Raw genomic sequence first — 16882 nt, 5'->3', positions numbered from 1 at the left:
AATGTAATAAATTTGAAAAACGAATTAATGAAATTTGTTATATTATATATTATTTATACATTGTGGATTTTTCTTAAAAATATATTGTATTTATTTAAATACGTACACACGAGAATATGTATTTTAAAAGAAGATTCGGTGAATTATCTCGGATACATTGTATTGTTAACTTCACGTTTTAATTGTTTGAATGACTATAGTTAAGCTGTATACATCTCATTGTTAACGCGAAGTTTACGTGGAACAACGAGACAGTAAGCTGACATTTACTGCAGCAATGAAATTGTTCCAGAACGCGATATGCGTTCATATCTCATCCAGGAATTTATATGTCACGTATTCAGTATAGAAGTACAATATGGTACGGTCGTCATTCATGGTAAATGACGTTTCTTGGAAGGAAGTGCTTTGTTCGTAGAAGGATATATTCGTTACACGCGTAATGGCTCACTTTTTTCCATGATATAAAGTATGTGGGTAGATAGGCATTATATAAGAAAATTATTGTGCGCGTTGTTGATACACGAAAGAACTTTGTTTGAGTAGTCGCGAGTGCAATTTTGTGACGAATATAACATAAATAATAAATGTAATAATGTGCTTATAGATAGGTACGAGCCCAGCTTGGAGCTCGCGTTGGAAGAGAGGGTGGAGGAGCTGCGGCATCGATTACGAATAGAGGCAGCTGTCGTGGAAGGTGCCAAGAACGTGATACGTCTTCTACAAAGTGCCAGAGTCGCTGATAAGAAGGCCTTAACCGAGGTAGGTGATTTATTTCTTTCCCAATTCGCTGTCCGTCCAAAGTAGAAGCGGAAGAAGCGCGGGGATCTGTACGCGACATGCAATCTACGAAAGGCTTTTGTAATACGTACGCGCGCGCGTGCACGCGGGCGTATGTGTAGTGTTAAAGGAAGCCATTTACGTCACACTTCTCTGACACAGCTGTTTCGAAACGATAATAATGTGGAAATTGTCTGAATTCACCTCTCTCGGTGAAAATATCTTATAATACGCAAACAATTGCTGTTTCCAGTAAGATGAATGTTTTTTTAAGAAATGACAGATGTCACATGTATGGGAATATTTCACGTTTTATTCGTTCAAATCAAAATTTATATATACATTGTACAGAAAATATTTTTTTCTAGTCAATTGTAAAAACCATTTTATAAAAACTATTTATATGCATTTTTTATTGTATATATATATATATATATATATATATATATATATATATATATATATATAAGGGAAAAAATTATAATTATTGATAAAAATTATTGAGATATATATATATATATATATGTGTGTGTGTGTGTGTGTGTATAAAAGTATAATTATTACAAAGCTGGCAAATTTTGACGTTTCTCTGACTCCCAAACCTGTATAAGTGATTCCGAAAGTTTTTGGTACCTTAAAATGAAATTCGTTACGTAAACTGTTCAGTAGCTTCTAAAATATCCTAATTTAAAAGTATGAAAAAAGCCATTTTTGTTATTTTTAAATTAAAATAAGTCTGAAATGAGAAATTATATGTCAATTTGACGCGTCGATTTGAGCTTAGGATAAAAAATCTATTATTTTTAAAATCAATTATTAATTTAATAAATTAGAAAACAAATATTCCATATAATATATGTATAAAACTTTTTGTATTCTTTAACGTACATTGTGCTATATATATATATATATATATATATATATATATATATATATATATTTATATGTATAAAAAAATAAAACATTTAAAATTGTACTTTTTTATACAAATAAATATTTTAAATGTTACAGAAACTACAGCTATTAGCATACGTTAAAAGATATGAAAAGTTTAGCACAGATACATGGAATATTTATTTTCTAATTTATTGAATGTAATTGATTTATTAGATTTTTCAAGCTTAAACTCGTTGACAACATTGGCTTATTACTTCTCGTTTCAGAATTATTCTAATTTAAAAATGATAGAAAATAGCCTTCTTGGCCTTTTATTATAGATTAAGGTACTTCTTGGAAACCTGACACAATAAAGAAGTTTGGGCAACGGATTTGGATTTTAGGATACCAACCTTCACCTATACAGGTTTGAGGATTAAAATTGATGTTGGCCTGTGTTTGATAGAAATTATTAATAAAAATAAATGTATGTATATATACATATATTATTCACTAAAAATAAAAAATTATTTTTCTTTTTAATACATTTTAATAAAAGAAAAAAAGAAGAATAATTTTTTATTTAGCGAATAAAATAGTGGGATATTTTGATATATTTTGCATAGTATCTATCATAATAATATATGTGTGTACGTGTATAATATTATACATATGTATGTATACATATATAATATGTATAGTGGTTTTTATGAAATTATCAAACTTATAAATTTGTAATTAAATAGAAAAAAAAATTTTTTAAACAATAGAGATCCATTTTATAATAATTGAATTATCTTGGAGTTTGATATCTCGGCGATGAGAGAGCGTTTCTCGGATGCGCCGGTATGAAAACGACTTCTCGTCGACAGCTAGATTGCGACGTCGGCAGCGTAGAACGTGTCGACGTGGACCCTGTGGAGGGTCGGTGGCGACTCTATACGCGCATTTCTCAAAATAGCCCTATCCACACCACCCCGCCGTACATCTCGTGACGCCTTTTCGGGTCGCGCTTAGTTACCGTCTCTCGAGGAGGACTGGCGGCATCATCATCCAGTATCCAGTAAGCACCCCGCGATAAACCGACGACATATGTGCGGTTGATCGCGAAGGAGGTGATCGTGGAATGTATATGTTTTCATCGAGTGAATATCCGTCCAGGAAGATATCGACCATGCATTCGGACATATAATCGTAACACTTAATTAATTATGCGATTTGAACCTGAAGACTGAGAAATGAAGCCGTCCACAAGCCGTCGTGTCGCCCCCTCTCGCTGTTCTCTTCTTGAACGCCGCGCTCCAAGAAGACTGACGTCCGTTTCAAAATCAGTTGGAGCTGTCAGGAGGCCTATATACTAAATCGGACGTCTCTGACCGAGTCATAAACAACCCGTTTGCGAAAGTTCGAATTCTCGATATTTTTGACGTGTATACGTGTATAGCATATGTGAATTATTCAGAGAGAGAAATTCTCCATTTCAGAGATGCAGATAAAAAATGCGAAAAATAATTTTACGCGCACATAAGATATTCGAATTCATATTTGACCGACATTTATCGAAACCGAATGGTATAAGCGAGATTTTCGAGGAGGTCGGGGCGCATCAATTTTCGTAACATGGCACATGACTGATGACTTTGCATCATTATATCGCAGACATTTATTATTGCGTCGGTGGCCGTCGTGATATATACATACGAAAAGTACCACCTTATTCCAGATGTATTCTTAGTTAGTGCGACTGTACGTTGCGCTCCCAAATTTATATTGTGCTAATTATATGCGTCTCGTCGTTGCTCAGTTTGTTACGAGAGACAAAGAAAGAGCACGGTGGTTGCAACGATTGCGGAAGTTATTGTGTAATTCGCAAACTGACAAGTCATAAGGAGAGGGAGGAATCGCACAACGAAATTATTCAATACGAGGAAGTCAGTTTGATGAATCGAACTTTTTCTTTTTCCAAGCATCAGCACTATAGTTTTGCGACGTTTATTGAAGCGAAAAGAAACTATTAGCGTTACGATAGTTCTCGAATACACGGAAACCTAAAATAGATCGAGTAGCGATATGCAATATCGCAGTATTACCATCCTTCCGGGAAAAACTGTGCTACGGATGAAACTGTAAAACACGAGTATGACTCAACTAGAAGAGACGTTATTATATAAGATCTCTCTTTGATACATCACGGAATCGGACGAGAGAATTAGATGAGTGACCGCAAGTGTCACGCGTAATCATCAACAGAACTTTGTGTAGAGAGAAAAGAGAGATAGACTACAAATCCATGAACAGAAGAAGAATACGGACGATAGAACCGGATCATCGTCTCCTGACGGAACAGACGAAGAGAACGGATTATTCGGATGTTTCCTTATCGCGACGACATAGTCGATTGAAGAACGACAATGTCCTGCGGTGGATAAAGGCGCGGCGACGGAGGCTGAGGAAGAGGAGAGACGTGAAATGTACGGACGTCAGGATAATTCGGCGGGCGACGATGGTGCGAGTCAGGTGCCACCGTGGCTCGTGCGTGCCGAGGTCACGATCCGCCATGGCGACACAGTGACTTCCGAGACCGTACAAATGCCACCGGGTACCACCACGACCGCCGACGCGGGTGGCATTCGCATGATATGCCGCTGGAACACGAGCGAACCGTCGCCGAGTTTGACGACGCCGACGGTTCCGTCATCCTCGGGTGGCTTTGGCTTTCAACGGGGGAATATACTATTCACGTCCACGCCGCCCGAGAGACCGTCCCAGAGATCGTCGGATGACAGATCTTACACTCTCCCGCGTTCAAGCTCGTCAGGCAACGACGACTTATCCGGAGGCCGAGCCAATGATTCCGGCTACAATAGCGAACGGTTCTCGTCGCGCCCTTACTCCAGTCTACCTACTCGACGTCCATCTCAGCAGTATAATCGTCGGTGTAAGAGCACGTGTAGGATTGTACTTTCCACTGCAAATCCCGAGAAAATCACCAGTTCTGGCGAATCCGCCGATTCCTGGCATCATCGAACCTCCTCGTATCAACGCTTTTCCCGCCAACAATTCAGCGCGGTTCCAGAAGTTTGTGAGGATTGCGCGGAGGGAAGCGCGTCGAGCGCCTTTACCACGCACTTTTGCACTCGTGTCGCGGAAAAGACCACGAGTAACCGAGCCACAGCGATCAGCAGAGACGCGGCTTCGCAAACCACCGATATCGAATCTGTACGTTCTTCGTCGACTGTGAAGAGTAGCAGAACTGGGAGAAAATTGAGCGATGGTGCCTACAAATATGACGAGCCGAAAAAGAAGGAGGTGAGTCATACTTGGTGGATTCTGAATGCACGCGACAATTTATGTTGCGAGTGAATCCGGAATAATAATAATATTATATAATATGATTGTCTTGCCTTCCAGCAGGAAATTCGATCGTCTCCAGCATCGGTTGAGACCACCAGTTCTATTCCTCCCATCGATACGGAAAAATCAGACTCCTCCGCGAAAGAGGACAGCAGCAATAAACGCAAGTCGCGGACGGTACATATCGACGTGTACTGCACAGGATCCGACGACGATGCCAGCACAGATACGACCAGCGAGGACGAGCGCGGCACGCCCATGACCGTCTTTGAGAACGAGGATGTCAAAGTCACTCACACGCAAGCGACGAATAACTTACCGCGGGGATTTCAGGACGTCAACGCGTTTCTGAAGCGCAGCGCCGAGCGACGATGCGCGAGCTTCCGAAATACACCGATGAGAATGCCTTCGTTGGCCAGTTCTAAGGGATACGACAGCGACGAGATGCTGAGTTCCCTCTATCCCTCACGATTCAGTTCGTACAGTGGGATACGAGACCTAGATTCCGCTCCGTGGTCGTCTGCGGCATCATCCAGCACGGCTCTCTCTCCGTACGATTCAGTGACTATGACATCATCGAAGGACACGTTTTCGGATATCGAGTCTCTGATCAACAGCAAATCTAACTTGACACCTTGTGATAGCTTCGAATACGCCAATTCTACGGATCGTGATAGAATACATAGAATGAATATTTTGGCGAAAACTGACGATCAGAAGAAGAAGACCTGGCGATCACCGCAAATTGAACGGAAGCATCTTCTACAAAATAGAAAGATGAGGGAATATTTGGAGAAACACGAGATAGGTTGGTCGTCTGAGGAAAGTGGCGAGGATTCCGATGAAAGTGGAGCAGTCGGTTGGAATTTCATAGCCGGTGATAAGTCTCTCGTTAAAAAAGACTCGATCATACGTCGATACGCGAGCAAGGATCAAACGGAAGAATCCAACGCGACGCGCGGCAATTACGTTCCGCATTCAAATGTTCCACGCAATCGTATCGGTCAGTTTGGATCCAAAAGCCCGTCTCCTCTCCCTTCGACCATACCCTCCCGCGTAACGTCCCCCTTTGCTGCACCATACGGAGAAAGAACTGATCACATCGTAAAAGCTTCAAGATTTGGAACGGTAGTCAGTGCGTTTCGAAAGCCCGGTCATCACGTAGGTCCGTCGAAAAATCCAACGTGTACGTGCGAACATTGTCGAAGATACTTCGAGGAAGGTGGAACGAGAGGACGGGCCTACTCGTTGAGCGAACTCGAACGTCATCCGGCATTCAAATTGCGAAAAGAGTGATATCTGATATTTCGCAATAATTATTGAAGATTTGAAATATGTCGATTTTTTAGATTCTTTACAAAAGCTTTCTACTTTATTTATTTATTTATTGTTCTTTACAAAAGCTTTCCACTTATTTGTTATAAGATTTATATGCAGTAAAATAAATTGCGCGTTCCATTGTTTAAGGTTATTGAAGGACACTGTAAATTTGTATATTGTGATTTGTGTGTTTAATTTATATTTTTCTTGAAATATTCCGTATATTATAGCTTTTTATCTAAATTATTATGAAAGAGCTGTTACACATTCAGTGCTGAAAATTGAGCATTTATATAAATTAACAAGGATGTATATATTGATTGCGCTGTTAATAAACATTAATTATGTTGAATATCACACTTCTGTCTACGTGTATATAATTTTATTCCTTGACAATATTAAACTAATATTATATTAATAAGATATTTTATGTATATAAAGCATGTTTTATTATATAAATAAAAAATCACTACAGGCTCAAGCAAGCCTCGCGGAATCCAGTAGAAAATTGGACTTGCTCAGACTATCCCTTGAACTCAGAAGGCAAGAGCTACCACCTGATAGCGGTACTGCGGCTCAATTAAAGAGAGAATTAGCTAGCGTGCAATCGGCTAGTCCAGTTCCTGTTACTTATACATCATTACAACCGTTCCGCGGTCCCTTGGAGAGTAAAACCACTATACCAGCTTCAGTGTCGAGATGCGCCGCTGTCACGGGACAATTAGAGGTATGCTGAATTAAAAAATGCAATGAAATAATCAATGTGATTTTATTATATCACGCACCGCGATGTGTTTAGGTAAGGCTTATGGGATGTCAAGACTTGGCGGAAGAAGTGCCTGGTCGTACGCGGAGGGAACATCCTGCTAGTCCTGATTTACGTAGCTTTGTTAAAGGTGTCAAAGGACTCAGTTCAAGCAAGTCGTATAGTGTGAAAGACGAAACAAGCAGTAAGATTTCAATCTTTTTGTAAATAGTGTTAAAAATTGCGTTATTTTGAATTAATTATTAATTATTATTATTTCCAGATGACATTATGGCAGTTATAAAATTGGATAACCAAACTGTAGGACAGACTAGCTGGCGTCCATGTTCCCAACAAGCTTGGGACCAAAGGTACAAATTGTGTACTTATAAGCTAATAATGATTATGTTCAATCTTCAATGTCGCACATTTATTTCTAGGTTTTCTATCGAACTAGATAAATCGAGAGAACTTGAAATAGGCATTTATTGGAAAGATTGGAGATCCCTATGCGCGGTCAAGTTCTTACGTTTAGAGGAATTCATTGACGATGTTCGACATGGAATGGCCTTACAGTTGGAACCGCAAGGTCTCCTGTTCGCAGAAATAAAATTCTTGAATCCGATGATATCGCGAAAGCCTAAGTTGCAACGTCAACGAAAGATTTTCAAGCAGCAGGTGAAAAATTTCCCAAGAGCAAATCAAATGAACATAAACGTCGCCACTTGGGGTAGACTACTTAAACGTTCGGCGCCTTCATTGCACAATTCCAGAAGCTCGGAAAGTCCGCCGACAGGTAAGACGAGTCAGTCTTGTTGTTCACATACAAATCTTACAAAATCTTGTAAAAATATATCATCTACAGTTTCACTTGCAGGACCACAACCGTTGCAACTTGTATTTGATACCTCGATAGAAGATAAGCCTGAGACTCCTGGCGAAGTGCCTGATCCGGAGAAAGGTGGATTGGGCGGCGCACGACCTTTGGGAATGTCAACGACAAGTAGCAGTCCAACTCTACCACGTCCTCCGGAGCATCCTCCCCCACCGCCACCAACTCTTGCTAAGAAACCGTCTATACCTGCACCTACACCGCCTCCTAAATTAGATCAAGAGGTAAGGCTCTTTGTACACACATTTTTTTATATATTGTCATTATTTTTAAATCAAACAAGCTCAAAAGTCACAGATACATTAATTTACGACGATATTACTTGCTGTTTATTGCATAATATGTATTTGTCAATTGCTGCTTTTGATGTAAAGATATAAGATTGAAAATGTCGCAAATTTTTTATCATATAATTGTTATGAATCTGCAATACGATATTATGTGTGTAACATTCAATTATATTCCAATATCAATATATTATTACAATTATTACAATATATATTTACATATCTGACATAATTTTGTATACTCTTTTAATCACTTCATAATAAGAATATGAGTAGTAATTTGTATTAGAGACAATCTCAAGGCTGGGAATCTTGGTTATGGGCTCAAATAGTTTATAAAATAAATGTATAATAATGTGAAATATATATATGTATATATATATATATATATATATATATATATATATATATATATATATATATATAAAATAGATTTACCTTTTAGCATCATAATCTAATGAATGTATGCATTTAAACTACATATGTATCTTGATGCGGCATGTTGTCAGATATATTATGTATTTCTTTAATTATATAAAAAGTAGTAGTTTTATAGTTTATATACATATATAATTTGTGCACTTGCTTTTGGAAAGAATATCTTTTAGGCATTATACACAAGTTTTTTTATTAAATGTAAATTACAGGCATTACTTTCTGTTTTCTGGCAATTTATATTAATTACTTCACAGCAAATACAACTTTATATTCTTGCATTCTGCTAATTTTGAAAAAACAACAATTTCTCCCCAAACTCCCTATGATGATAGTAATCGGAATTTAAAAAAATACATATAAATACATATTTTTTCAAGATTTAAATTATATTAGTTATATAGTAATGCATGTGTACAATTGAAACAATTCTAGCACACAATCTAAAAGTTTACTATGATTTCAATCGAGCATTAGTGTTAAGAAGGTAGTAATGTAGTTGCAGAGTGCATTAAGGGAGTTTGATTTTCTGCACAACGAGGAAAAGGGCGGGCCTCAGGGTGCAACTTTGAGGCCCCTGGTGACAGAGCCCCGCCCTGTGCTGATTGCACCACCCTCTCCACGCACACCCTCGCCCCAACCTGTCGTCGAGTTTCCTGAGGATGAGGTACATACCTCCACACACAACATTGCTTTGCCTTCCTTAGTGTATGCTGCATGTAATTACTGGAGAAGAAACAAATGTATTTTTTTTTTTTAATGCTTCTATTTTACTCTATAGATATATTTTCCTTTTTATTTTTACACAATTATATTCTTATTCACTGATCTTTATCAAACTTTCAGTCTATGTATGCCTCTGGATGCATTTTTAATATTATATTTATAATATTATATTAATAATATATAATGTGTATAATTGATAACTATTATTGTATGAATTGAATAATTAAAACATTGCAGTGCAACCTGTGTCATTGTAATAAAACATATTTTTGTATAAAGTATCTAATTTTATCATACACTAACATATGATTCTATTTGTATATGATATGTACAGGGATTATATTTAGCCATTCTAACTTTTTAACGATACACTTAAACATAATACATTTGTATACATATTGTTTCAATTAAAAAATATTTATCTTTCAGGCTGTATATGAACTGCCAATCAGACCCCTTCAATATAGAGATAGTGCCTATGAGTCAAGAAGACACTCTCAGATTAATGGTATGACCTTGGAAAACTTTAGGCTGCTCTCTGTACTCGGTCGTGGACATTTCGGCAAAGTGATACTGTCGCAATACAGAAACACGGGAGAGTATTTTGCAATCAAGGCCTTGAAGAAGGGAGATATTATAGCTAGAGATGAAGTGGAGTCATTATTGTCTGAAAAGAGAATATTCGAAGTAGCGAACACAACACGCCATCCTTTCCTCGTAAATCTGTTTGCGTGCTTTCAAACTGAGGTATGATTGAGATAATACGAGATAATACTTTTTTCTCTAATTTCTGGTGCGGTTTGTAAGACGAAAAAAAGAATAAAAAAGATGATTTTTTTTTATAGGCACACGTATGTTTTGTAATGGAATATGCGGCTGGCGGTGATCTTATGATGCATATACATGCCGATGTTTTCGGAGAGCCACGCGCTGTGTTTTATTCAGCTTGCGTTGTTCTAGGATTACAATACTTGCACGAAAATCGCATTATTTACAGGTATATTTATCAGTTACATCGTTTATCATAACAATTAGAAAATAATGCAATATATAATATATTTTACAATATACATATATTTCAATTTTACAGAGACTTGAAATTAGATAATCTACTATTGGATACGGAAGGTTATGTTAAAATCGCAGATTTTGGTCTATGTAAAGAAGGTATGGGATATGGAGATAGAACAGGTACTTTCTGCGGTACTCCTGAATTCCTAGCACCCGAAGTCTTGACAGAGACTTCTTATACGCGAGCTGTAGATTGGTGGGGTCTTGGAGTCTTGATCTTTGAAATGCTTGTTGGAGAGGTAAAATTTTATTATTTGTAAAATATGTATTATATCTGCGTCTTTTTCAATATTAAGATGAAATATTAAATAAAATGTTTCAGTCTCCTTTCCCAGGTGATGATGAGGAAGAAGTGTTTGACTCCATTGTAAACGATGAAGTACGATATCCACGATTTCTTTCTTTGGAAGCGATAGCAATTATGAGAAGAGTAAGCATTTCTTTTATTTTTTATATGTATTTTTAATACATATATCTTATTTATTTATTCTGTTGTTATAGTTATTGAGGAAGAATCCAGACAGAAGGTTAGGTAGCAGTGAAAAAGACGCGGAAGATGTTAAGAAACAAGCATTTTTCAGACACATTGCTTGGGATGATCTACTTCTAAGGCGTGTGAAACCACCTTTTGTACCAGTAATTGTAAGTATCGCTTTAGTTTCGCTGTATAAAATATGAATACAAAAGAAAATATCTCTTATTAGTATAAATTAAATTTTAAATATGGATTGCGTGATTAGAATTAGATCAGAGATTAGATTTTAACATTCTCATATGAAAAATGTTTCTTTGTTCTTAGCATTCGGTGGAAGATGTAAGTAATTTTGATGAAGAGTTTACATCAGAGAAGCCACATTTAACGCCTCCGAAAGATCCTCGGCCTCTCAGTGATTTAGAGCAAGGCCTGTTTAAAGACTTTACTTACATGGCTGATTGGTGCTAGCCATTAAATTAATTCCGGAGCAGACGGAAATATCAGCATGTCATAATTGAAGAAAAAAATGCTTTTACAATGAAAAGGAATTCTTTGCACAACTGCATTAATGCAGTTGTTTATCCGAGCAATATACATATATATATATATATACCATATGTCTCTCATGTATATACATATATTTCTTATTTTTTAATACTATATATTAACGATCGCAGTAGAACAGATTTACAAGAGAAATTTTTTATCGAATCTCAGGTTTTCTCTATTATGATGCTTTTAATTTGTATTTGATACATACTTGGAGTTTACAATCTCCAGAGTTTCATATTAAATAACGTATATATGCGAATAGATCATTGTTTATGATTATACAGTTGATAAGATATATAATAGTGCTGTCAATATCCAAGAATATTTGGTTATTTAAGATACTATCGGGATACATTGTTTAATTCAATATAGACAATATTAAATATTGAAAACTATATATAGAATATTAATAAATTAGAATGTTTTGGCTCAATCAATTCTCATTCTATATATAAAAATATATATATAATGTAATGATTATTAGATCATGTTGATGAGATTATTGAAAACTAACAACGTTACATACATACGATAAGTTAACAGATGTTTAAATCCTATTTATTTCGTAACCGACTGATTTGTTTAAAACAAAACTAACTTTTGTTTCTGTAAGAGACTTAGGACTATGATAAATTCAATCATACTATTTCCTTTTTGTTAAAATAGTTATTTCTTAAAAAATTTTAAATGGCGATACAAGTCAAATAACGTATTGTTTTAAGTCTTTTCATTCTTTTTACAACTGTTTGCCTATTTGAATTTGTGTAAATATTTTTAAAAATTGTTTAAATATTTTTTGAGAAATTATATTTAAATTTTAAGTATTAAAATTGAAAATTTGTGAATATGAATAACGAATACCTGGGTTTAGAAATAATATGATTTATATTGACAGCACTAAAATATGTAAATATCCTAAGTATTCGTGAAATTGATCAAAAAATTTTCATCAAATATGTAAGCAAAGAAAAAGCAATAAGCCTACTAATTTTTTAACAAAGGAACTTTCGTGTAAAGATGAAAATAATTTTAAACTACATTTGTGCACAGAAGTGATCTCTTTAAACACTGTCCTGTCACTAGCATTAAATATGTATCATTGTCCTTTTACATGAAGATGTGTTATTTTCAACATTTTGTTATCTATATATACTACTATTATGTACAGTAACATATACAATTATTCAAAGATTTTATATATCCTGTAGAACTTAAAGAAAAAGGATAATCATAATACAAACAATAACTAACACATTCATAGAGAAAATATAAAATAAATCAAAATGTAGCTAAACTTGCTCATGCTCATGTGATAAAGAATTGAAATCGAAATGGCGCTATTCATACATATATATATATATATATATATATATATATATATGCAATAACAATGATTATAAATATAGATAACATGTGCTTTTTAATTATCATGTACTTCATCCTTTATGATAATAAAAATTTAATTCATTTACATATAGCTAGTTTCGTGCAAGATTATGGTGACTTTAGACAATATGAGCTCTATGACATTGTGTGCAGCAACATGTTTATATCATATATCAGAATCCTTTAAGTTCGTTTAATATGTAATATTATGTTATTCTAATTATATATTTGCTATATTTCGTTATTTTAGTTATGTACATTCATATTATAGTTTATGAGATAAGATAATTTTACTAATACTGTGCTAAATATATATTATGTATATATAAATATATAACCAAATATTTTGCGAAGAGGATAATAATGGATGATATTTCTATATTTAATAGCTCGAATATTGTGGTGTAGTATTATATTATCAATATTTTAATTGACTTTGCCACATAAAAGATACTATTGTAAGACGAGTTCATATTCTAATATGAGCATATATTTGAACATATTTTAAGATTTGGTTCTAATTTTGTAAGAGAATGATTTGAAAATTATATAATTATGTTGAAGTAGTTGTTATATTTTACATTTGTAAAAAACAAAATTTGTAAATTAACTTTTCTTTTAATCGTTGTAAAATTTTTCTTTTTATGATCTACATATGATAATTTCAATATTTAATAATAATCTTTCATAGGAAATTAAATCGTTTCTAAAATTTTTATATACACACAAACACAATCTAAATAGAATCCTTGCTATGTTTCATTCATTTAAAAGGTACAATCAAAATTAAATAATTTTTTAATATCACGCAATATAACTCGAAAATTTTCTGAATGTTAATGAGATAATTGTACATAAACTTTTTAAATTTATCATTTTTTTTATCTTATAATTGTGCGAGAAATTAAAGATTGAATTACGAACTTTATAAAAATACAAATAAGAAAGAATGTTTCAAATAAAATTTGGTAGATTTTATGCAAACCACGTACAAAACGATGCAGCTTTAAAGTTATTCAGAGATTATAATTTATCTTTAGTTTTCATTAAAAAATGGCAGAATATTTTTAATAATAACGTTTCTATTAATTATATAATCTCACTCTATTCTATTTATTTAATTACAAATATTGATTGTGGAAAGCTTGTTATATCGGTAAAATCGACCAAGTTTTATTTGCAATATCTCTCATTTAAAATTAACAAAGCGTACATATATAATCATTAGAGTTATTTGTGAAACTTTTTAATATCAAACATTTTACATAGTACGAAAATTAACTATCACTAGTGATAGATTCAAGTACCTCTTGAGATCTAGTTGCCTTACTGCAATTATGTGAATTGATAACCACTTTTTGGTATCTATTTTATATATATAATTCTTATATACATAGAAAGGATGGTTTAAATCTGTAGAATTTTTGATGATCGATTTTGAATACGCTATATAATAATAGTGGCAACTAATCGGAAAGATGTAATATACACAGAATCTTTAATGTGCCTGTTTTTTATACATTATTATTGTAAGTTTTAAAATCTAATCTTTTTACACATATATATTATGTGGCTTTCTGAAATAAGGAATTAACTAAAATTTATGCATTCAACAACAAAACAGACAGAGAAAAGTGTGGGGCATGATTATAATTACTAAAGATACGTCACATGTGAGAGATTATTTATAGCCTAATTTATAAAGCAATTGAAACAAGTCTAAAATTTATGTTGATGTTAAGATTGCTTTTAAATTTCACAAAAGTATGCAAGATCATCTATATATCTATCGATATATATGTATATTATTTTTATATCGTAATGTTAAACAATTTTTTTTGCACAACTCTCAACTGCCCCAAAATATATGAAAATCTTATAAACAATTTCGGATGAAAATATTTTAACGTGAAATATCATTTTCTCCACTTGCATTTTACATTGTAGCTCGACATATGTTGTAAAAAAAACATCATTATATATATATATATAAATTATTTTTCACTGATATTATACAAGCAGCTTTGCAGAAATTATATTATATAACGACTTTTTAGAATATGTGTGGTCAAAAACATGGTGATTCAAAGATACAGAATATGTACATATATACAAAATACAAATATCACATGATCTTTTTTTGTAGATACATTTAATTCATAAGAATTTTTATTAAATTATATTATTTCGTTACACATTTTTTATATATACATAATATTTTATAGCATTACTAGGCTAAATTTAATTATAAATTCTGTTTGCTATATTTATCATTAATTTTATAATAAGCAAAGAAAAAATTGTGCCTCGTATTTTGTAGTGTCTACTAATTAACACGAGAGTACTATGGCGCTAGATGAAGTTTTTTTTAAGAATTAATTTATTCAATGCATATATATTTGCAGTGGCAGCTTATTACATATCACTTTATTAAATAATTATATGCAACACTTAGAAGTATTCTCAAAAACTGCATTATATGCGCGCACATGTGAAAATTACTTTAAAAAATAAATATTAAAAATATACATCTTTATACTTTTTATCTACATTCCCTTTTATCATCACATTTTGTTATTTATTACAATAAATATGGAAACTATATTTTTTCTGTAAATCCCTTTTGTATATTTTTCAGAGAAAGAGAAGTCTTAAAAATTTTAATAAATTCATGTGTATAAGCTACAAATATGACAATATCAAAAAGAAAGAAATACAGTAATATAATAAGCAAATATATATTATATTAAAATTCAATATTACATATAGAAACAGTATCATAATATCTCTACTAAACTAGAATCTGTATTCGAAGATTCTACAACAGTGCCTGAATCAGAATTAGAATTTTGATCTTTAGTTTCATGAACTATAGTTTTTGCTAATTCATATAAATTTGATGTATTCCTTCGGATTTCTGTCTCCAAATTATATTTCTTCTCTTCTCTTTCTTTCAATTGCTTAGTTGCTTCTGGTGCTGCTGGTTTTACAAGGCCTGCGCTTATTGTATACTGAACACTGCTGCTATCCTCAGATTTAAATACAAGTGTCAATCTGTTGGATTTAAATTCACTATTTATATAAGTGTGGATGAAAATATATTATAGAGAAATGTTGAAGATATATATGTAAGAAGTATCAAAAGTAAAATCTTAGAATTACCGTTCATTTTGTAATGCCTGTTGCATCTTCTCAATTTTATCAATGGAAATATTGTATTTGGTTGGCCAAGGTATATAGATTTCTAGCGAAGAATGTTCTCTTTTTCTTACCTCGAGATAGAATAGATCAAGTTCTTCCTTATATTTATATTTGACATCCCAGAATCGTTTCACTGTAAATCACCATAACAATAAATTGTACATAAACATTACAATTTAATTATGTATACTTTGTATTGTCAAAATTATATACAATACCTTCACACAATTCAATGTAGACGTAAAAGGCGGTACTTGTTTTCACAGGATCATTACACCCAAGTTTACACAAGTGATAATACTGTAACATATGAAAATAAGAATCTTTTCTTACAAAAGCTTAGATTGTGTATGTATGTATGTATATTTTTGCTTGGTATATGAATAGAATTACTCACACTAGGATGACATATATCGTACATTTTTTCAAAAGCGTGAAATTTCGTCCTTCGTTCTTCTACAAAATCAAATTGTTATTATTCACCGCTCATTGCGATTTGAAAAAATACAAAATATAAACTATAGAATACATTTACACATTTCTAAGCACGTTTCTAAGTCATCCGCGATGTGATTGCAGATTGCACGTTGCACGTTGCACGTCAAATCCGTCTATCTAGAGTTCAGCTGAGAACATTATCCGAAGAGTACGATTACTTACCTTTCGAGTTGAAATACTATTTTCTAGAATCATATAAAGATGTCGCTGCAAAGAAGATGTAGAATAGCTCAAATAAAAAAGAAAAAATAAAACAAAACTTGTATATACATACATAATTTTAG

At 33.2% G+C, this 16882-nt stretch overlaps 3 protein-coding genes across 9 annotated transcripts in view; 2 read left to right on the top strand and 1 right to left on the bottom strand.

The window, feature by feature from the left end:
• Pkn (serine/threonine-protein kinase N) overlaps positions 1-15427 on the top strand; it is a 32105-nt gene extending 16678 nt beyond the window's left edge. For 2 of the 5 annotated variants that reach the window (XM_072911530.1, XM_072911528.1), the window contains exons 6-18: positions 608-762; positions 6806-7057; positions 7130-7280; positions 7359-7446; positions 7516-7871; positions 7941-8191; positions 9189-9356; positions 9845-10162; positions 10261-10412; positions 10506-10725; positions 10809-10916; positions 10988-11128; positions 11286-15427. In XM_072911530.1, the coding sequence (XP_072767631.1) occupies positions 608-762; positions 6806-7057; positions 7130-7280; positions 7359-7446; positions 7516-7871; positions 7941-8191; positions 9189-9356; positions 9845-10162; positions 10261-10412; positions 10506-10725; positions 10809-10916; positions 10988-11128; positions 11286-11429 (2504 nt within the window). In that variant the 3' untranslated portion in view covers positions 11430-15427. Of the gene's footprint in view, positions 1-607; positions 763-6805; positions 7058-7129; positions 7281-7358; positions 7447-7515; positions 8192-9188; positions 9357-9844; positions 10163-10260; positions 10413-10505; positions 10726-10808; positions 10917-10987; positions 11129-11285 lie in introns of all 5 variants that reach the window. The other 3 variants (XM_072911529.1, XM_072911527.1, XM_072911531.1) reach the window with 3 other exon arrangements.
• On the top strand, positions 2650-6689 carry LOC140676458 (uncharacterized). 2 transcript variants are annotated; one of them, XM_072911539.1, is made up of 2 exons: positions 2650-4965; positions 5071-6689. In XM_072911539.1, exons 1-2 carry the CDS (start codon positions 4126-4128, stop codon positions 6304-6306), a joined length of 2076 nt encoding a protein of 691 aa, XP_072767640.1. In that variant the 5' UTR covers positions 2650-4125; the 3' UTR covers positions 6307-6689. The 2 variants fall into 2 exon arrangements, with proteins under 2 accessions (XP_072767640.1, XP_072767639.1); XM_072911538.1 differs by having other exon boundaries at positions 5068-6689.
• On the bottom strand, positions 15261-16783 carry LOC140676463 (tRNA-splicing endonuclease subunit Sen15). Of its 2 annotated transcripts, none has more exons than XM_072911551.1 (5): positions 16636-16783; positions 16498-16556; positions 16319-16400; positions 16062-16233; positions 15261-15953 (listed from the first exon to the last, which is right to left on the bottom strand). In XM_072911551.1, the coding sequence occupies exons 2-5, from the start codon at positions 16519-16521 to the stop codon at positions 15677-15679; spliced, it is 555 nt and encodes a 184-aa protein (XP_072767652.1). In that variant the 5' UTR covers positions 16522-16556; positions 16636-16783; the 3' UTR covers positions 15261-15676. The 2 variants fall into 2 exon arrangements, with proteins under 2 accessions (XP_072767652.1, XP_072767654.1); XM_072911553.1 differs by having other exon boundaries at positions 16630-16737.
• Positions 16784-16882: the final 99 nt, after the last annotated feature.

This window comes from Anoplolepis gracilipes, chromosome 2, assembly GCF_047496725.1.
Source record: "Anoplolepis gracilipes chromosome 2, ASM4749672v1, whole genome shotgun sequence".
In the NCBI taxonomy this organism is placed as follows: Eukaryota; Metazoa; Arthropoda; class Insecta; order Hymenoptera; family Formicidae; genus Anoplolepis; species Anoplolepis gracilipes.
The sequence above is the reverse complement of the archived record's forward strand: the minus strand, read 5'-3'. Positions and strand labels throughout refer to the sequence as shown.

Excerpts from the sequence above, each read along its gene's own strand:
- LOC140676458 (XM_072911538.1), top strand. The coding sequence starts at position 4,126 with ATGTACGGACGTCAGGATAATTCGGCGGGCGACGATGGTGCGAGTCAG. Across the intron at positions 4,966-5,067 it reads ACGAGCCGAAAAAGAAGGAG|CAGGAAATTCGATCGTCTCC; the intron begins GTGAGTCATACT and ends CTTGCCTTCCAG.
- LOC140676463 (XM_072911551.1), bottom strand. The coding sequence starts at position 16,521 with ATGTACGATATATGTCATCCTAGT. Across the intron at positions 16,401-16,497 it reads ACGATATATGTCATCCTAGT|TATTATCACTTGTGTAAACT; the intron begins GTGAGTAATTCT and ends CATATGTTACAG. Across the intron at positions 16,234-16,318 it reads CTACATTGAATTGTGTGAAG|TGAAACGATTCTGGGATGTC; the intron begins GTATTGTATATA and ends GGTGATTTACAG.